General features: G+C 39.7%; 1 protein-coding gene and 1 long non-coding RNA gene across 2 annotated transcripts in view; one reads left to right on the plus strand and one right to left on the minus strand.

Annotated features, from left to right (window-relative positions):
- MTMR9 (myotubularin related protein 9) overlaps nucleotides 1–19,764 on the plus strand; it is an 86,015-nt gene that overhangs the window by 50,858 nt on the left and 15,393 nt on the right. Inside the window, exons 7-8 of the mRNA XM_067745321.1 lie at nucleotides 14,650–14,791; nucleotides 16,602–16,822. Coding sequence (XP_067601422.1) covers nucleotides 14,650–14,791; nucleotides 16,602–16,822 — 363 coding nt within the window. The remainder of the gene's footprint in view (nucleotides 1–14,649; nucleotides 14,792–16,601; nucleotides 16,823–19,764) is intronic.
- LOC137228196 (uncharacterized) overlaps nucleotides 17,966–19,764 on the minus strand; it is a 95,045-nt gene continuing 93,246 nt past the window's right edge. The window contains exon 3 of the long non-coding RNA XR_010945192.1: nucleotides 17,966–18,237. This is a non-coding gene — a long non-coding RNA (uncharacterized lncRNA). The remainder of the gene's footprint in view (nucleotides 18,238–19,764) is intronic.

A 19,764-nucleotide genomic window follows, 5' to 3' on the forward strand; every position in this document is an offset into this window, starting at 1 on the left:
TTTACTGTTTCTAGATTTTTTGATGATGGCCATTCTGACTGGTGTGAGATGATATCTCATTGTAGTTCTGATTTGCATTTCTCTAATGATTAATGAAGTTGAGCATTGTTTCCTGTGTTTGTTGGCAGTCTGTATATCTTCTTTGGAGAAATGTCTATTTCGGTCTTCTGCCCATTTTTGGATTGGGTTGTTTGATTTTTTGTTCTTGAGCTGCCTGAGCTGCTTATAAATTTTGGAGATTAATCCTTTGTCAGTTGCTTCATTTGCAAATATTTTCTCCCCTTGTGAGGTTTGTCTTTTGGTCTTGTTTGTGGTTTCCTTTGCTGTGCAAAAGCTTTGAAGTTCCATTAGGTCCCATTTGTTTATTTTTGTTTTTATTTCCATTTCTCTAGGAGGTGGGTCAAAAAGGATCTTGCTGTGATTTATGTCTTAGAGTGTTCTGCCTATGTTTTCTTCTAGGAGTTTGATAGTTTCTGGCCTTACATTTAGGTCTTCAATCCATTTTGAGCTTATTTTTGTGTATGGTGTTAGGGAGTGATCTAATCTCATACTTTTACATGTATCTGTCCAGTTTTCCCAGCACCACTTATTGAAGAGGCTGTCCTTTCTCCACTGTACATTCCTGCCTCCTTTATCAAAGATAAGGTGACCATATGTGCGTGGGTTTATCTCTGGGCTTTCTGTCCTGTTCCATTGATCTATCTGTTTTTGTGCCAGTACCATACTGTCTTGATTACTGTAGCTTTGTAGTATAGTCTGAAGTCACGGAGCCTGATTCCTCCAGCTCCGTTTTTCGTTCTCAAGATTGCTTTGGTTATTCGGGGTCTTTTGTGTTTCCATACAAATTGTGAAAGTTTTCGTTCTAGTTTTGTGAAAAATGCCAGTGGTAGTTTGCTAGGGATTGCATTGAATCTGTAGATTGCTTTGGGTAGTAGAGTCCTTTTCACAGTGTTGATTCTTCCCATCCAAGTACATGGTATATCTCTCCATCTATTTGTATCATCTTTAATTTCTTTCATCAGTGTCTTATAATTTTCTGCATACAGGTCTTTTGTCTCCTTAGGTAGGTTTATTCCTAGGTATTTTATTCTTTGTGCTGCAGTGGTAAATGGGAGTGTTTTCTTGATTTCACTTTCAGATTTTTCATCATTGGTGTATAGGAATGCCAGAGATTTCTGTGTATTAATTTTGTGTCCTGCTACTTTACCAAATTCATTGATTAGCTCTAGTAGTTTTCCGGTAGCATCTTTAGGATTCGCTGTGTGTAGTGCCATGTCATCTGCAAACAGTGACAGCTTTACTTCTTCTTTTCCGATTTGGATTCCTTTTATTTCCTTTTCTTCTCTGATTGCTGTGGCTAAAACTTCCAAAACTATGTTGAATAAGAGTGGTGAGAGTGGGCAGCCTTGTCTTGTTCCTGATCTTAGTGGAAATGCTTTCATGTTTTCACCATTGTGGATGACGTTGGTTGTGGGTTTGTGATATATGGCCTTTATCATGTTGAGGAAAGTTCCCTCTATGCCTACTTTCTGCAGCGTTTCTATCATAAATGGGTTTTGAATTTTGTCAAAAGCTTTCTGTGCATCTATTGAGATGATCATATGGTTTTTCTTCTTCAGTTTGTTAATACGGTTCATCACATTGATCTGCGTATACTGAGGAATCCTTGCATTCCTGAAATAAACCCCATTTGATCATGGTGTATGATCCTTTTAATGTGCTGTTGGATTCTGTTTGCTGGTATTTTGTTGAGGAGTTTTGCGTCTGTGTTCATCAGGGATATTGGCCTGTAGTTTTCTTTCTTTGTGACATCCTTGTCTGGTTCTGGTATCAAGGTGACGGTGGCCTCGTAGAATGAATTTGGGAGTGTTCCTCCCTCTGCTATATTTTGGAAGAGTTTGAGAAGGATAGGTGTTAGCTCTTCTCTAAATGTTTGATAGAAGTCGCCTGTGAAGCCATCTGGTCCTGGGCTTTTGTTTGTTGGAAGATTTTTAATCACAGTTTCCATTTCAGTGCTTGTGATTGGTCTGTTCGTATTTTCTGTTTTTCCCGATTCAGTCTTGGCAGGTTGTGCATCCCTAAGAATTTGTCCGTTTCTTCCAGGTTGTCCATTTTATTGGCATAGAGTTGCTTGTGGTAATCTCTCACGATCTTTTGTATTTCTGCACTGTCAGTTGTTACTTCTCCTTTTTCATTGCTAATTGTATTGATTTGAGTCTTCTCCCTTTTTTTCTTGATGAGTCTGACTAATGGTTTATCAATTTTGTCTGTCTTCCCAAAGAACCAGCTTTTAGCTTTATTGATCTTTGCTATCGTTTCCTTCATTTCTTTTTCATTGATTTCTGATCTGATCTTTATGATTTCTTTCCTTCTGCTAACTTTGGGGTTTTTTTGTTCTTCTTTCTCTTTAAAATTGCTTTAGGTGCGAGGTTAGGTTGTTTATTCGAGATGCTTTCTCTTTCTTAAGGTAGGATTGTATTGCTATAAACTTGCCTCTTAGAACTGCTGTTGCTGCATCCCATAGGTTTGGGGTCGTCGTGTCTCGATTGTCATTCGTCTCTAGGTGTTTTTTGATTTCCTCTTTGATTTCTTCAGTGATCACTTCGTTATTAAGTAGTGTATTGTTTAGCCTCCATGTGTTTGTATTTTGTACAGATCTTTTCCTGTAATTGATATCTAGTCTCACAGCCATGTGCTTGGAAAAGATGCTTCATACAGTTTCAATTTTCTTTCTTTTTTTTTTCACATGTTTATTGGAGCATAATTGCTTTACAGTGGTGTGTTACTTTCTGCTTTATAACAAAGTGAATCAGTTATACATATACCTGTGTTCCCATATCTCTTCCCTCTTGCGTCTCCCTCCCTCCCACCCTCCCTATCCCACCCCTCCAGGCGGTCAGAAAGAACCGAGCTGATCTCCCTGTGCTCTGCGGCTGCTTCCCACTAGCTATCTACCTTACGTTTGGTAGTGTATATATGTCCGTGCCTCTCTCTCGCTTTGTCACAACTCACCCTTCCCCCTCCCCATATCCTCAAGTCCATTCTCTAGTAGGTCTGTGTCTTTATTCCTGTCTCACCCCTAGCTTCTTCGTGACATTTTTTTTTCCTTCTTAAATTCCATATATATGTGTTAGCATACGGTATTTGTCTTTCTCTTTCTGACATACTTCACTCTGTGTGACAGACTCCAGGTCTCTCCACCTCATTACAAATAGCTCAATTTCGTGTCTTCTTATGCCTGAGTAATATTCCATTGCATACATGTGCCACATCTTCTTTATCCATTCTTCCGATGATGGACACGTAGGTTGTTTCCAGTCCGGGCTATTGTAAATAGAGCTGCAATGAACATTTTGGTACATGACTCTTTTTGAATTATGGTGTTCTGAGGGTATATGCCCAGTAGTGGGATTGCTGGGTCACGTGGTAGTTCTATTTGTAGTCTTTTAAGGAACCTCCATACTGTTCTCCACAGTGGCTGTATCGATTTACATTCCCACCAACAGTGCAAGTGGCTTCCCTTTTCTCCACACCCACTCCAGCATTTACTGTTTCTAGATTTTTTGATGATGGCCATTCTGACTGGTGTGAGATGATATCTCATTGTAGTTCTGATTTGCATTTCTCTAATGATTAATGAAGTTGAGCATTGTTTCCTGTGTTTGTTGGCAGTCTGTATATCTTCTTTGGAGAAATGTCTATTTCGGTCTTCTGCCCATTTTTGGATTGGGTTGTTTGATTTTTTGTTCTTGAGCTGCCTGAGCTGCTTATAAATTTTGGAGATTAATCCTTTGTCAGTTGCTTCATTTGCAAATATTTTCTCCCCTTGTGAGGTTTGTCTTTTGGTCTTGTTTGTGGTTTCCTTTGCTGTGCAAAAGCTTTGAAGTTCCATTAGGTCCCATTTGTTTATTTTTGTTTTTATTTCCATTTCTCTAGGAGGTGGGTCAAAAAGGATCTTGCTGTGATTTATGTCTTAGAGTGTTCTGCCTATGTTTTCTTCTAGGAGTTTGATAGTTTCTGGCCTTACATTTAGGTCTTCAATCCATTTTGAGCTTATTTTTGTGTATGGTGTTAGGGAGTGATCTAATCTCATACTTTTACATGTATCTGTCCAGTTTTCCCAGCACCACTTATTGAAGAGGCTGTCCTTTCTCCACTGTACATTCCTGCCTCCTTTATCAAAGATAAGGTGACCATATGTGCGTGGGTTTATCTCTGGGCTTTCTGTCCTGTTCCATTGATCTATCTGTTTTTGTGCCAGTACCATACTGTCTTGATTACTGTAGCTTTGTAGTATAGTCTGAAGTCACGGAGCCTGATTCCTCCAGCTCCGTTTTTCGTTCTCAAGATTGCTTTGGTTATTCGGGGTCTTTTGTGTTTCCATACAAATTGTGAAAGTTTTCGTTCTAGTTTTGTGAAAAATGCCAGTGGTAGTTTGCTAGGGATTGCATTGAATCTGTAGATTGCTTTGGGTAGTAGAGTCCTTTTCACAGTGTTGATTCTTCCCATCCAAGTACATGGTATATCTCTCCATCTATTTGTATCATCTTTAATTTCTTTCATCAGTGTCTTATAATTTTCTGCATACAGGTCTTTTGTCTCCTTAGGTAGGTTTATTCCTAGGTATTTTATTCTTTGTGCTGCAGTGGTAAATGGGAGTGTTTTCTTGATTTCACTTTCAGATTTTTCATCATTGGTGTATAGGAATGCCAGAGATTTCTGTGTATTAATTTTGTGTCCTGCTACTTTACCAAATTCATTGATTAGCTCTAGTAGTTTTCCGGTAGCATCTTTAGGATTCGCTGTGTGTAGTGCCATGTCATCTGCAAACAGTGACAGCTTTACTTCTTCTTTTCCGATTTGGATTCCTTTTATTTCCTTTTCTTCTCTGATTGCTGTGGCTAAAACTTCCAAAACTATGTTGAATAAGAGTGGTGAGAGTGGGCAGCCTTGTCTTGTTCCTGATCTTAGTGGAAATACTTTCATGTTTTCACCATTGTGGATGACGTTGGTTGTGGGTTTGTGATATATGGCCTTTATCATGTTGAGGAAAGTTCCCTCTATGCCTACTTTCTGCAGCGTTTCTATCATAAATGGGTTTTGAATTTTGTCAAAAGCTTTCTGTGCATCTATTGAGATGATCATATGGTTTTTCTTCTTCAGTTTGTTAATACGGTTCATCACATTGATTGTTCTGCGTATACTGAGGAGTCCTTGCATTCCTGGAGTAAACCCCATTTGATCATGGTGTATGATCCTTTTAATGTGCTGTTGGATTCTGTTTGCTGGTATTTTGTTGAGGAGTTTTGCGTCTGTGTTCATCAGGGATATTGGCCTGTAGTTTTCTTTGTGACATCCTTGTCTGGTTCTGGTATCAAGGTGACGGTGGCCTCGTAGAATGAATTTGGGAGTGTTCCTCCCTCTGCTATATTTTGGAAGAGTTTGAGAAGGATAGGTGTTAGCTCTTCTCTAAATGTTTGATAGAAGTCGCCTGTGAAGCCATCTGGTCCTGGGCTTTTGTTTGTTGGAAGATTTTTAATCACAGTTTCCATTTCAGTGCTTGTGATTGGTCTGTTCGTATTTTCTGTTTTTCCCGATTCAGTCTTGGCAGGTTGTGCATCCCTAAGAATTTGTCCGTTTCTTCCAGGTTGTCCATTTTATTGGCATAGAGTTGCTTGTGGTAATCTCTCACGATCTTTTGTATTTCTGCACTGTCAGTTGTTACTTCTCCTTTTTCATTGCTAATTGTATTGATTTGAGTCTTCTCCCTTTTTTTCTTGATGAGTCTGACTAATGGTTTATCAATTTTGTCTGTCTTCCCAAAGAACCAGCTTTTAGCTTTATTGATCTTTGCTATCGTTTCCTTCATTTCTTTTTCATTGATTTCTGATCTGATCTTTATGATTTCTTTCCTTCTGCTAACTTTGGGGTTTTTTTGTTCTTCTTTCTCTTTAAAATTGCTTTAGGTGCGAGGTTAGGTTGTTTATTCGAGATGCTTTCTCTTTCTTAAGGTAGGATTGTATTGCTATAAACTTGCCTCTTAGAACTGCTGTTGCTGCATCCCATAGGTTTGGGGTCGTCGTGTCTCGATTGTCATTCGTCTCTAGGTGTTTTTTGATTTCCTCTTTGATTTCTTCAGTGATCACTTCGTTATTAAGTAGTGTAGTGTTTAGCATCCAAGTGTTTGCATTTTTTACAGATCTTTTCCTGTATTTGATATCCAGAATCATAGCCTTGTGGTCGGAAAGATACTTGAAACAATTTCAATTTTCTTAAATTTACCAGGGCTTGACTTGTGACCCAAGATATGATCTATTCTGTAGAATGTTGCATGAGCACTTGAGAAAAATGTGTATTTTGTTGTTTTTGTTAGAATGTCCTATAAATGTCAGTAACGTCTGTCTTGTTTAATGTATCATTTAAAGCTTGTGTTTCCTTATTTATTTTCATTTTGCATGATCGGTCCATTGCTGAAGGTGGTGTGTCAAAGTTTCCTACTATGAATATGTTAGTGTTGATTTCTCCTTTTATAGCTGTTAGTATTTTCTTTATGTATTGAGGTGCTTCTATGTTGGGTGCCTAGATATTTACAATTGTTATATCTTCTTCTTGGATCGATCCCTTGATCATTATGTAGTGTTCTTTGTCTCTTGTAATAGTCTTTATTTTAAAGTCTATTTTGTCTGATATGAGAATTGCTACTCCAGCTTTCTTTTGGTTTCCATTTGCATGGAATATCTTTTTCCATCCCCTCACTTTCAGTCTGTATGTGTCTCTAGGTCGGACATGGGTCTCTTGTAGACAGCATTAATATGGGTCTTGTTTTTGTATCCATTCAGCCAGTCTGTGTCTCTTGGTGGGTGCGTTTAATCCATTTACATTTAAGGTAATTATCGATATGTATGTTCCTATTCCCATTTTCTGAATTGTTTGGGGTTTGTTATTGTAGGTCTTTTCCTTCTCTTGTGTTTCTTGCCTAGAGAAGTTCCTTTAGCATTTGTTGTAAAGCTTGTTTTGTGGTGCGGAAGTCGCTCAGCTTTGCTTGTCTCTAAAGGTTTTTAATTTCTCCATCAAATCTGAGTGAGACCCTTGCTGGGTAGAGTAATCTTGGTTTTAGGTTTTTCTCCTTTATCACTTTAAATATGTCCTGCCAGTCCCTTCTGGCTTTCAGAGTTTCTGCTGAAAGTACAGCTGTTAACCTTATGCCAATTCCCTTGTGTGTTATTTGTTGTTTTTTCCTTGCTGTTTTTAATATGTTTTCTTTGTATTTAATTTTTGTTAGTTTGATTAATATGTGTCTTGGGGCGTTTCTCCTTGGATTGTTCTTGTATGGGATTCTCTGCTTCCTGGACTTGATTAACTATTTCCTTTCCCATATTAGGGAAGTTTTCAACTATAACCTCTTCAAATATTTTCTGAGTCCCTTTTTTCTCTTCTTCTTCTGGAACCCATATAATTGTAATGTTGGTGTGTTTAATGTTGTCCCAGAGATCTCTGAGACCTTCCTCAATTCTCTTCATTGTTTTCCTTTTATTCTGCTTTGCAGTAGTCATTTGCAGTATTTTATTTTCCAGGTCACTTATCTGTTCTTCTGCCTCAGTTATTCTGCTATTGATCCCATCTAGAGTATTTTTCTTTTCATTTATTGTGTTGTTCATCGTTGCTTGTTTCATCTTTAGTTTTTCTAGGTCCTTGTTAAATGTTTCTTGCATTTTGTCTATTCTATTTCCAAGATTTTGGATCATCTTGACTATCATTATTCTGAATTCTTTTTCAGGTAGACTGCCTGTTTCCTCCTCATGTGTTAGGTCAGGTTGGTTTTTATCTTGCTCCTCCCATCTGCTGTGTGTTTTTTTGTCTTCTCATTTTGCTCATTTTACTGTGTTTTGGGTTTCCTTTTTGCAGGCTGCAGGTTTGCTGTTCCCATTGTTTTTGGTGTCTGTTCCCAGTGGCTAAGGTTGGTTCAGTGGGTTGTGTAGGCTTCCTGGTGGAGGGGACTTTTGCCTGTGTTCTGGTGGATGAGGCTGGATTTTGTGTTTCTGGTGGGAAGGTCCATGTCTGGTGGTGTGTTTTGGGGTGTCTGTGGACTTACTATTATTTTAGGCAGCCTCTCTGCTAATGGGTGGGGTTGTGTTCCTGTCTCGCTAGTTGTTTGGCATAGGTTGTCCAGCACTGTGGCTTGCTGGTCGTTGAGTGAAGCTGGCTGCTGGTGTTGAGATGGAGATCTCTGGGAGATTTTCGCTGTTTGATATTATGTGGAGCTGGGAGGTTCCTTGTGGACCAGTGTCCTGAAGTTGGCTCTCCCACCTCAGAGGCACAGCACTGACTCCTGGCTGCAGCACCAAGAGCCTTTCATCAACTCGGCTCAGAATGAAAGTGAGAAAAAGTAGAAAGAAAGAAAGGAAGGGTGGGAGGGAGGGAGGGAGGAAGGAAAGAAAAAAAAGGAAAGAAGAAAGAAAAAAGAAAGCAAGCAAAATAAATTAAGATAAAATAAAGTTATTAAAATTAAAAATAATTATTAAGAAAAAAGATTTTTAAAAATTAAAAAAAAAACGGACGTATAGAACCCTAAGACAAATGGTGAAATCAAAGGTATACAGACAAAATCTCACACAGAATCATACACATACACACTCAGAAAAAGAGGAAAAGAGGAAACAATAATAAATCTTCTTCTCAAAGTCCACCTTTTCAATTTGGGATGATTTATTGTCTATTCAGGTATTCCACAGATGCAGGGTACATCAAGTTGATTGTGGAGTTTTAATCTATTGCTCCTGAGGGTGCTGGGAGAGATTTCCCTTTCTCTTCTTTTTTTGCACAGCTCCTGGGGCTCAGCTTTGGATTTGGCCCTGCCTCTGTGTGTAGGTCGCTGGAGGGTGTCTGTTCTTCGCTCAGACAGGCCAGGGTGAAATGAGCAGCTGACTCGGGGGCTCTGGCTCACTCAGGCTGGTGGCAGGGAGGGGTGTGGATGCCAGGCGAGACTGCGACGGCAAAGGCTGGTGGGACATTGTACCAGCCTGAGGCGTGCCGTGCGTTCTCCTGGGGAAGTTGTCCCTGGATCCCGGGACCCTGGCAGTGGCGGGCTGCACAGGCTCCCCGGAAGGGAGGTGTAGATAGTGACCTGTGCTCGCACACAGGCTTCTTGGTGGCGGCAGCAGCAGCCTTAGCATCTCATGCCCATCTCTGGGGTCCGCGCTGTTAGCCGCGGCTCGCACCCGTCTCTGGAGCGCCTTTAAGCAGCGCTCTTAATCCCCTCTCCTTGCGCACCAGGAAACAAAGAGGGAAGAAAAAGTCTCCTGCCTCTTCGGCAGTTGCAGACTTTTCGCGGACTCCTTCCCGGCCAGACGTGGCGCACTAACCCCCTGCAGGCTGTGTTCACTCCGCCAACCCCAGTCCTCTCCCTGTGCTCCGCCCCAGTGGGTGAGCAGACAAGCCTCTCAGGCTGGTGAGTGCTGGTCGGCACCGATCCTCTGTGCCGGAATCTCTCTGCTTTGCCTTCCGCACCCCTGTTGCTGTGCTCTCCTCCATGGCTCCAAAGCTTCCCCCCGTTGCCACCCACAGTGTCTGCCCACAAAGGGGCTTCCTAGTGTGTGGAAACCTTTCCTCCTTCACAGCTCCCTCCCACTGGTGCGGGTCCCGTCCCTATTCTTTTGTCTCTGTTTATTCTTTTTTCTTTTGCCTTACCCAGGTATGTGGGGATTTTCTTGCCGTTTGGGAGGTCTCAGTTCTTCTGCCAGTGTTCAGTAGGTGTTCTGTAGGAGTTGTTCCACATGTAGATGTATTTCTGGTGTATCTTTGGGGAGGAAGGTGATCTCTGCGTCTTACTCTTCCACCATCTTCCTCCCAGTAATGTATTTTTTAGCCTCCACGTGTTTGTGTTTTTTACATTTTTTTCCCTGTAATTCATTTCTAATCTCATAGCGTTGTGGTCAGAAAAGATGCTTGATATGATTTCAATTTTCTTAAATTGACTTAGGCTTGATTTGTGACCCTAGAGGTGAGCTATCCTGGAGAATGTTCTGTGCGCACTTGAGAAGAAAGTGTAATCTGCTGTTTTTGGATGGAATGTCCTATAAATATCAATGAAATCTATCCGATCTATTGTGTCATTTAAAGCTTCTCTTTCCTTATTTATTTTCATTTTGGGTGATCTCTCCATTGGTGTAAGTGAGGTGTTAAAGTCCCCCACTATTACTGTGGTACTGTCAATTTCTTCTTTTATAGCTGTTAGCAGTTGCCTTATGTATTGAGGTGCTCCTATGTTGGGTGCATATAGATTTATAATTGTTATATCTTCTTCTTGGATTGATCCCTTGATCATTATGTAGTGTCCTTCCTTGTCTCTCGTAACATTCTTTATTTTAAAGTATATTTTATCTGATATGAGTATAGCTACTCCAGCTTTCTTTTGATTTCCATTTGCATGGAATATCTTTTTCCATCCCCTCACTTTCATATGTATGGGTCTTGTTTTTGTATCCATTCAGCAAGCCTGTCTCTTTTGGTTGGAGCGTTTAATCCATTCACATTTAAGGTAATTATCAATATGTATGTTCCTGTGACCATTTTCTTCATTGTTTTGGGTTTATTTTTGTAGGTCCTTTTCTTGTATTTTCCACTTAGAGAAGTTCCTTTAGCATTTGTTGTAGAGGTGGTTTGGTGGTGCTGAATTCTCTTAGCTTTTGCTTGTCTGTAAAGCTTTTGATTTCTCCATGGAATCTGAATGAGATCCTTGCTGGGTAGAGTAATCTTGGTTTTAGGTTCTTCCCTTTCATCACTTGAAGTATGTCATGCCACTCCCTTCTGGCTTGTAGAGTTTCTGCTGAGAAATCAGCTGTTAACCTTATGGCAGTTCCCTTGTATGTTATTTGTCAGTTTTCCCTTGCTGCTTTTAATAATTTTTCTTTGTCTTTAGTTTTTGCCAATTTGATTACTATGTGTCTCGGCATGTTTCTCCTTGGGTTTATCCTGTATGGGACTCGCTGCGCTTCCTGGACTTGGGTTGCTATTTCTTTGCCCATGTTAGGGACGTTTTCAACTATAATCTCTTCAAATATTTTCTTGGGTCCTTTCTCTCTCTCTTCTCCTTCTGGGACCCCTATAATGCACATGTTGTTGTGTTTAATGTTGTCCCAGAGGTCTCTTAGGCTGTCTTCATTTCTTTTCATTCTTTTTCCTTTATTCTGTTCCACAGCAGCGAATTCCACCATTCTGTCTTCCAGGTCACGTATCCGTTCTTCTGCCTCAGTTATTCTGCTATTGATTCCTTCTAGTGTAGTTTTCATTTCAGTTATTGTATTGTTCGTCTCTGTTTGTTCTTTAATTCTTGTAGGTCTTTGTTAAAGATTTCTTGCACGTTCTTGATCTTTGCCTCCATTCTTTTTCCGAGGTCCTGGATCATCTTCACTATCATTATTCTGAATTCTTTTTCTGGAAGGCTGCCTATCTCCACTTCATTTAGTTGTTTTTCTGGGGCTTTATCTTGTTCCTTCATCTGGTACCTAGCCCTCTGCCTTTTCATCTTGTCTGTCTTTCTGTGAATGTGTTTTTTGTTCCACAGGCTGCAGGATTGTAGTTCTTCTTGCTTCTGCTGTCTGCCTTGTGTTAGAATGCCCTTTTTAAGAAGGGGATTCCCACTGAAACAGTAGGTAGGTAGAAGTGTTGTCACCACATAGTTGGATGGCACTTTTCTTTGAGATTTTAATTTGTTTTATTGATGCTTCCAAATTAGGGAAATATATATGTAATTTTAAAAATAAATGAGAAATTGATAATAGAACAGGTTGCTTAAGATCATGTGGTGAGTTAGCAACTTACCACAGGGCCACCAAGTGCCATGAATCAGGATTCCCTGGGATTCCTGGTGTAGGGACCTCTCTGGTGGTCCAGTGGTAAAGAATCCACCTTCCTATGCAGGGGACACGGGTTTGATCCCTGGTCGAGGAATGAAGATCCCACTTGCCGCTGGGCAACTAAGCCCACACGCCACAGCTACTGAACTTACGCGCCTCAATGAGAGAGCCCATGTGCCGCGAACTACAGAGCCCACTCACTCTGGAGCCTGCGCGCTACAACTAGAGAGAGAAAACCAACACGCCACAACTAGAGAGAAGACCGCACCACAACGAAAAGATCCTGCATGCCGCAACTAAGGCCTGATGCAGCCAAAAAAATAAAGAAAAAAAAGGGAAGCCCAATTATCTTATAAAATAATGGGAGTTAAAGACCAAGGTTCTGTGGCAGAGAAATAAATAATACAGAATGATGAGATGTATATATTAAGGGATTGGGTTTTTTTTTTTCTTTTTGCGGTATGAGGGCCTCTCACTGCCGTGGCCTCTCACGTTGCGGAGCACAGACTCCGGATGCGCAGGCTCAGCAGCTGTGGCTCACGGGCCCAGCCGCTCCACGGCATATGGGATCTTCCTGGACCGGGGCATGAATCCGTGTCCCCTGCATCAGCAGGCGGACTCTCAACCAGGGAAGCTCAAGGGTTTGGGATTTTTTAACCTAAGTTAAAAATATTTCCCCTTACATGATGAGTACAGAGGCTTTGTTTGCTTATGAGACATGAATTGTCATAAACCCTTATAACCATGTTGTCTGAGTCTTCAGCCATAATTAGAGGTGATGCAGGTGGATGTAATCCCAGGGGCAGAACAGTGTTTTCTATCTCCACCTTTGTTTGGTTTGGGCTACCTTAAACAAACAGGGACTTACACACTCCTAGGAGAATTGAAGGTTTTGGTTTATTTTGCCATGTTTGAGTTCCCTTTTGGGATGTATATTAGCTCATTAGTTATACCTTCATAAAAATCTGCCCTTACAACACTCAAAATGTAAAAATAGACCTTAAATTAATTGAATTAAATTTAGAGTATACCACAGATAACTAGGATATACATCTAATATATATCAAAAGCCTGAAAACATTTGCTCATACCCTTCAGTCTAGTCATTAGATTTCATCCTGAGAATGGGGTTGTTAACTTAAACATAGGTGAACATCAGGGAGTCTTATTTTCAAATTAAGAACTCTAGAATAATTCAGCAAAAGACAAAAAGCTAAGTACACCATCTAAAGTGTAACAAAAATTGGCAGTGACCTGAATGTCCAAGTATAGGATTAAGTAAATTGTAGTTCATCACTTAATAGAATATTATGTAACCATTAATACAATACTTTTATAGATGACATAGAAACATGGGAAAATGTTTATAATAAAAGTGGAAATAATAAGTTACCTTTCACTACAGCTATGTAAAGTATATCTGTACATGAGGAAAGAATTAACAGTAGCCAAACATAAAACTTTTATGGGAAAGTGGTGAGCTTATTTTCCTTTTTTCCACAATTTCCTTCACTGTCATTTCAATAAAAAGAGGTAGAAGAAGGGGAGGGGAGAAAATGTAGTTTAGTTTCTGGTGTTTCCTCCCACTCTTTAGAATAATGGGGTCCTGGGAACCACCTACAGAGTGTATAGTGGTATCATTGCCACTGACTTTCTAGATTGATACTTTTTTTTTCCCCCTAAGGAATTTATTTATTTGGTTGCACTGGGTCTATTTGGTTGTGCTGGGTCTTATTTGCAGCAGGCGGACTCCTTAGTTGTGGCTTGTGGGCTCCTTAGTTGTGGCTTGCCGGCTCCTTAGTTGCAACACGTGGACTCCTTAATTGTGGCTCATGGGTTCCTTAGTTGCGGGTCGCTGGCTTCTTAGTTGCAGCATGTGGGCTCCTTAGTTGTGGCATGCAAACTCTTAGTTGTGGCATGCGTGTGGGATCTAGTTCCCTGACCAGGGATCGAACCTGGGCCCCCTGCATTGGGAGCATGGAGTCTTTACCACTGTGCCACCAGGGTGGTCCCTAGATTGACACTTTTTTTTTGTTGTTTTTTTGCGGTACGCGGGCCTCTCACTGTTATGGCCTCTCCCGTTGCGGAGCACAGGCTCCGGATGCGCAGGCTCAGCAGCCATGGCTCACGGGCCCAGCCGCTCCACGGCATGTGGGATCCTCCCAGACCAGGTCACGAACCCGTGTCCCCTGCATCAGCAGGCGGACTCCCAACCACTGCGCCACCAGGGAAACCCCCTGACACTTTTATATATAATATTTTAAAATTTTTCTTCCTGTTTTCATGTTTCTCAAAGTGTGGTTTAGGACTTGTTTCCCAGATTCATTATGGTTTATGAAGGCATCCTTACAGTAAACTGATGGTGGAAAGGTAGAATCAAGGTCAGAGAGATACAGAAAAATAACTTTGTGTGTTTCTAGGCTTGATGAGAAAAGGCTTTAGTTAACTATATTAAAGCAGAAAAGGTCAGCATCTAGTGAATGTGATGAGGTCTGCTTTCTGGTTTTGTAAAGGAAGAAAACATTCAGGAAATGGTTTTATGAAATTTGTTATAATGTAAATGGGTTCTTGTCCTATGAAATTTGGGACTTAGAGTTTTATATTTTCCCCAAAGGAAGCTGTCTTCATGTACCTCATTTAGACTCTAAACCTACTGGACAGAGCAGAATGCAAAAGACTTTCAACTGTTATACTCAAGAAATGTTTATTGTTATACTCAAGAAATGTTTATTATTAACAGAGTTGGTTGACCATGTCAGGAGTGTCCCATTTGTCCTCTGAATTTTCCTACCAGGGAAGGAGCATCCATACTGATTCATGGAACAGAAGGAACTGATTCCACACTCCAGGTTACCTCCCTGGCCCAGATTATCTTGGAACCAAGAAGCAGGACCATCCGGGGCTTTGAGGCCTTGATAGAGAGAGAGTGGCTTCAGGTGAGAAAAGCTATTTTGTCCACAGAGGAACTGCTCATAATTGATGTTTGATCCTGGTTTGTGGGAATGGATATAATATATGAAATTCTGATTGATTCAGATGTTTAATTTTCTGGGGGACAGTAAATCTCTCTTCCTCTTAATAAATGCCTGTAATCTTTACTGCCTCTCAATTTCTGTCTCCCTGTTTGCTTATATTGCTCATTTGGCACTTCATTCCCCTAACAAACGTTATTAGTTGTACCTTGTTACCTATAGGGGAAACACAAAGAACGTGTAAAACATGGTCTTGTCTCACAGAACTTAGTCTTGCTAGAGATAAAAGACATAAACAAGGGGGGAAGGAGGAGTGGGGACTTGTAAGTACAAGGCATGTGCTTTAGTGCTTTCTACCTTCTGCTCATCTCTGTCCTGTTGTCTTCCTCAGCCAGGTGAAATCCTTCTCATCCTGTAAGATCCAGCTAAATATCTCTACTTTCGTGAAGACTCTGGGACCTTAACTTCCTTCACAGAAAAAATTGATCCATTTTCCTCACACCTTGTTTCCTGAACTAGACTCAGATACAGTGACTTCTTTGAGTTCAGGGAACCTTGCCCACCCAATTCAGCTGTTTACCCCTAGGACACAACACAGTGCTGTCCTATATAATGCTGAAGGACAGCTAAAATAAAGGTCTCATAAAATAGATGGAAATCCTTCAGGCCAGAGGTTAATTTAAATATATATACACCATGTAACTTAGTGTGTAATTGTGATTGAAAACAAATGTTTAGATATATCTTGAAAGGAAGTATCTCTGGAGAAAATCACTTCTGGCCCTTCTAGTTACAATTCAGCTTTATTATGTGTTAATGCTGTTATGTTTACCATGTCTACCCACCCTGACAGCTGACCTTTATCTCTGTTTAAGTCAGACCATCCTAAATATTTGGTACAGATCTTATTCAGCTACATTCCTTGTGATGCATAGCAAACAAACAAATGAGTATGATTGATTTGTTTATATATTACCATTTTCATGGGCATCAAAATCCCATTCATGTTCCTGGCATTATCTTTGTCAGATAAAGTAGCACGAGGACCCAAAGATAAAGCATGTATATGAAATACCTAGAAGGGTGTGATTTGGGGGGATAAGGTCGGTACTCAGGTTCTGGGTGGGCCAGAGAGCCAAATGATTCTTAAATTTCCTTTGGTCAGTAGATGACAGACTCTTCTAGTTCTTTTTGGGGGGAGGGGGAAACTAAAGACAGCTTTGTCTCTAATATAAAAGCATTCGTACAGATGTAATCATGACAGTAACTTTCTTATGTAATTAAAGACTTACTATCAGGAGTAACCTGATAAAAATTTGTCTATGAGAACCCCATATCTATCTGCATTTAGTGTTGAGGCTTCCTTATCTTACAGTAGTCTACAGGTGCTTTGGATGGATAGAAGGGGATAGCTGTCGTGTTTTATACCTGAAGAGCTTATGTTCTTTGACTTTGCTCCAGATTTTACAGACGTAGAAAGATTTATTTTATGCTTATTATTACTGAAGTTCATTATTCTTCTATTTGATATTCCAAGACCAACTGCAGACGTTATGGCTAACTGTATATATACCCTTGTTAAGTATTTGGAAATCTTGTCTTTTTCTTTAGTTGGTGAAGATTGTCTTAAACCAAGAAATCATTAAAGAGCAGCCACCCAAATTATATGATGTTCCATTTAATAGTTTTGTTGCAACTGTGTGAAATTTGTTATTAATGTGCTACAGTGTGATCTCACTGGATATGATTGCTGCATTTCCATCTTTTCTCTTAGGCTGGTCACCCATTCCAGCAGCGCTGTGCACAGTCGGCCTATTGTAATAGTAAGCAGAAGTGGGAGTCGCCTGTATTTCTTCTCTTCTTGGACAGTGTGTGGCAGATACTTCGTCAGTTCCCTTGTTCATTTGAATTTAATGAGAATCTCCTCATCATGCTCTTTGAGCATGCATATGCCTCACAGTTTGGAACATTTCTGGGCAACAATGAAAGTGAAAGGTAGGTACCTGCTCACGTGGGGGCCATTTTATTTTTAGCTGTTTTGGTCATTTCCTAAAAGAGACCAGGATTTGGTTCTACATTAATGTTATTTATAAGATGGAAGAGGTTACAGTTAGTATAAATTAAATTACGTAATTTATTGTGAGCCTGTCACATGCTAGGTGAGAGCATATCCTGGATTTTGTTCTATTTGATTAAAATTAGTTCATACACTGATTAAAAAGCTTTGAATAATTGAGCAACCATTAAAATGTTACTCTCCTTATATAGGAGCATAGTATCTTACATCTGGAAGAAGCTTTAACATATAATTCAATTCTACCCTCCATGCAGTTTGATAGATTAGGAAGGTTATTATCCAGAGAAGTGAATGACTTGTCCAGGAGGCACACAGCCTGTTGGTCACCAAAAGTATGGCTGTAGTACAGGTCTTCCTACTCCTGCTCTAGAGTTTTCTCTCTTATACCGAGAAACTGTCCTCAGGCCCAGAGTTAGGATCTTACTTCATAACCCAGACACCATCAAGTTTATAGGTTTAATTAGAAGATTCACATCAGAATGATCATTAAAGATGCTTAACTGGTAATCTTCTCATTTGGGTACAGTCTAAAGGCTTCCTCTGGGTGGGAGGCAGGGTTTGTCCCTTGGCTGGTACCTGGCATCAGTTAGTTGAATAATAAATTTAAACAATTAAGTTTTCATAAAAGAATAGAATTATTGTATCTTTACCTGTTTGAAATTCAAGAACATAGAGCAATACATGTTTTTTTACTTAAAGCTGAATTGGCAGATATTTCAACTTTAGAGTTTCTTACAGATTCTTGTCTTCAAAAGTAGGGAAAAATTTAGAACTATTTGCTCTAGAAAGTTCTGTGTCACCACAGTTTTCTCACTGTGCTTTGGCTATAGTTACTGCAGCCACATGTGATTCATATGGTTGATTTAATGGATTTGTTTATAATTTGCACTGTTTCTTCTGTATCCCAAGGGTATTTGCTCTAAGTGTTTTCTCTGATAATATATGGAGTTGGGAGAGGACTAACTTGCTCAAGATAAAATGTCTTATTGGTACCGAGTCCAAGCTTGTACTGCTTCTGCACGACAAGCCAATAAATCGAGAGACGAGGTGTTGGGGCAAGGAATAGCAACTTTATTCAGAAAGCCAGCAGACCGGGAAGATGGTGGACTAGTGTCCCAAAGAACCATCTTGCCTGGGTTTGGATGCTAGTTTCTTTTATAAAACAAAGAGGGGGAGGTAAGGAGGTAAAGTTCAAAAAGAAAAAGAAAAAAACACAAGGTGATAAGTTGTTGTAAATGTTTCCTGGTTCCTGCCAGACTCTGGAGGGGATGCATTCATTTCTTCCTCCTTGCAGTCCGTCACAGGTGGGCCTGGACAGGATGTTTCCTGGGAGCTAAACAAAGGTGTTTTAGCTTACTGCTCAGGATGGGGGACAGGGTTCCCCAGATGGGCCATTATGTATTCTTTAAGCTATAAGCAACATTCCTTTAGTGATTAACTTGTAGCAAAAGCAGTAGAATACAAAGTTTAGAGTAAAAGAAACAGATCCAGTATGGAGCCAGATTTGTTCTTCCCTATTACATTATGTTGGCATTACAAAATCGAACCTTTGTGAAAACCTTCAGATGGGTTGGTGGTTGGGATTGTCCCTGAGCTGTTCATTCATAGTTTAGGCTTAAATGAATCTTTGAACATCGTACCTCAGTTTTTTCAATTGATGAAATTTACTTTGGGTATTTTAGTATCATTTTAAGTTGACTTTCTAGAAATGATTATACTTATATTATTACACTTGAATTCATTACTTATGCCAAAAGAACAGGCCTACTTCCAAAAAGTAGGATTTGGATTGATTTGTGATGGAGATGCCATTAATATTTCCCTTCCCACCCCAGAAACTATTCTGTAACACGTAGTTAATCCAAATAGAACATAAATTACTAATTTTTTCCTATTTTTTCCTTATTAACAATAGATGAAAAGTTTAATGCTTCCTGACTTTAGGGTTCTATTCATCTCTGTTTTAGAATTCTGCTAGTCAGAATAGAGTTTAATTAGAAGAGATGACCTAAGAGAAAGCAATGACCATCCTTTTTTTTCCCTTTTAAATATTACATACGAAAGAATAAGAACTTTTAAGATTTGTTATGAATACAAAGTCTGAAATTACTTGAACCCTGTGAATTTGGGAGATTGGAGTATTAGCTAGCCTAATAAGATTTTTTTAAAAATCTTTAAAGATTTAAAAAAAATCTTTAAAAACCACTGAAACTTCTTGGTAAAAGATGACTTCAGTTAAAAGGGAAAATGTAACATTTTTAAAAAACAGCTTTATTGAGATATAATGCATTTACCATAATATTCAGCCATTTAAAGTGTATTTATTGTGATTTTTAAAAATGGTATATTCAGAGTTGTGCAACCAGCACTGCACCTAATTTTAGAACATTTTCATCACCTCCAAAACAAACCCCATATCCATTACCAGTCACTATCCATTTTCCCTCCCTCCATCCCCTAGCCCCTGATAACCACAAATCTGCTCTTAGTCTATAAATTTGCCTGTTTGACTATTTCATATAAATGGAATCATACAATATGTGGTCTTTTATGATTGGCTTCTTTCACTGAGCATATTTCCAAGGTTCATCCATGTTGTAGAATGGGTTGTTTCCATCATTTGGCTACCATAAATAATGCTGTGTTAAACATTTGTATACAAGTTTTTGTGTGGACATATATCCATTTATCTTAGATATAAACCTAGGAGTGGAATTATGGGTCGTATGGTAACTGACATTTTGAGGAGCTGTGAAAGAAAGTGGCAGCACCATTTTACATTCCCACCAGCAATGTATGAGGGCTCCAGTTTCTCCATATCTCCACCATTTTTTATTGTCTGCCCTTTTGATTTAGTCAT

This window comes from Pseudorca crassidens, chromosome 7 (genome assembly GCF_039906515.1).
Source record: "Pseudorca crassidens isolate mPseCra1 chromosome 7, mPseCra1.hap1, whole genome shotgun sequence".
NCBI lineage: Eukaryota > Metazoa > Chordata > Mammalia > Artiodactyla > Delphinidae > Pseudorca > Pseudorca crassidens.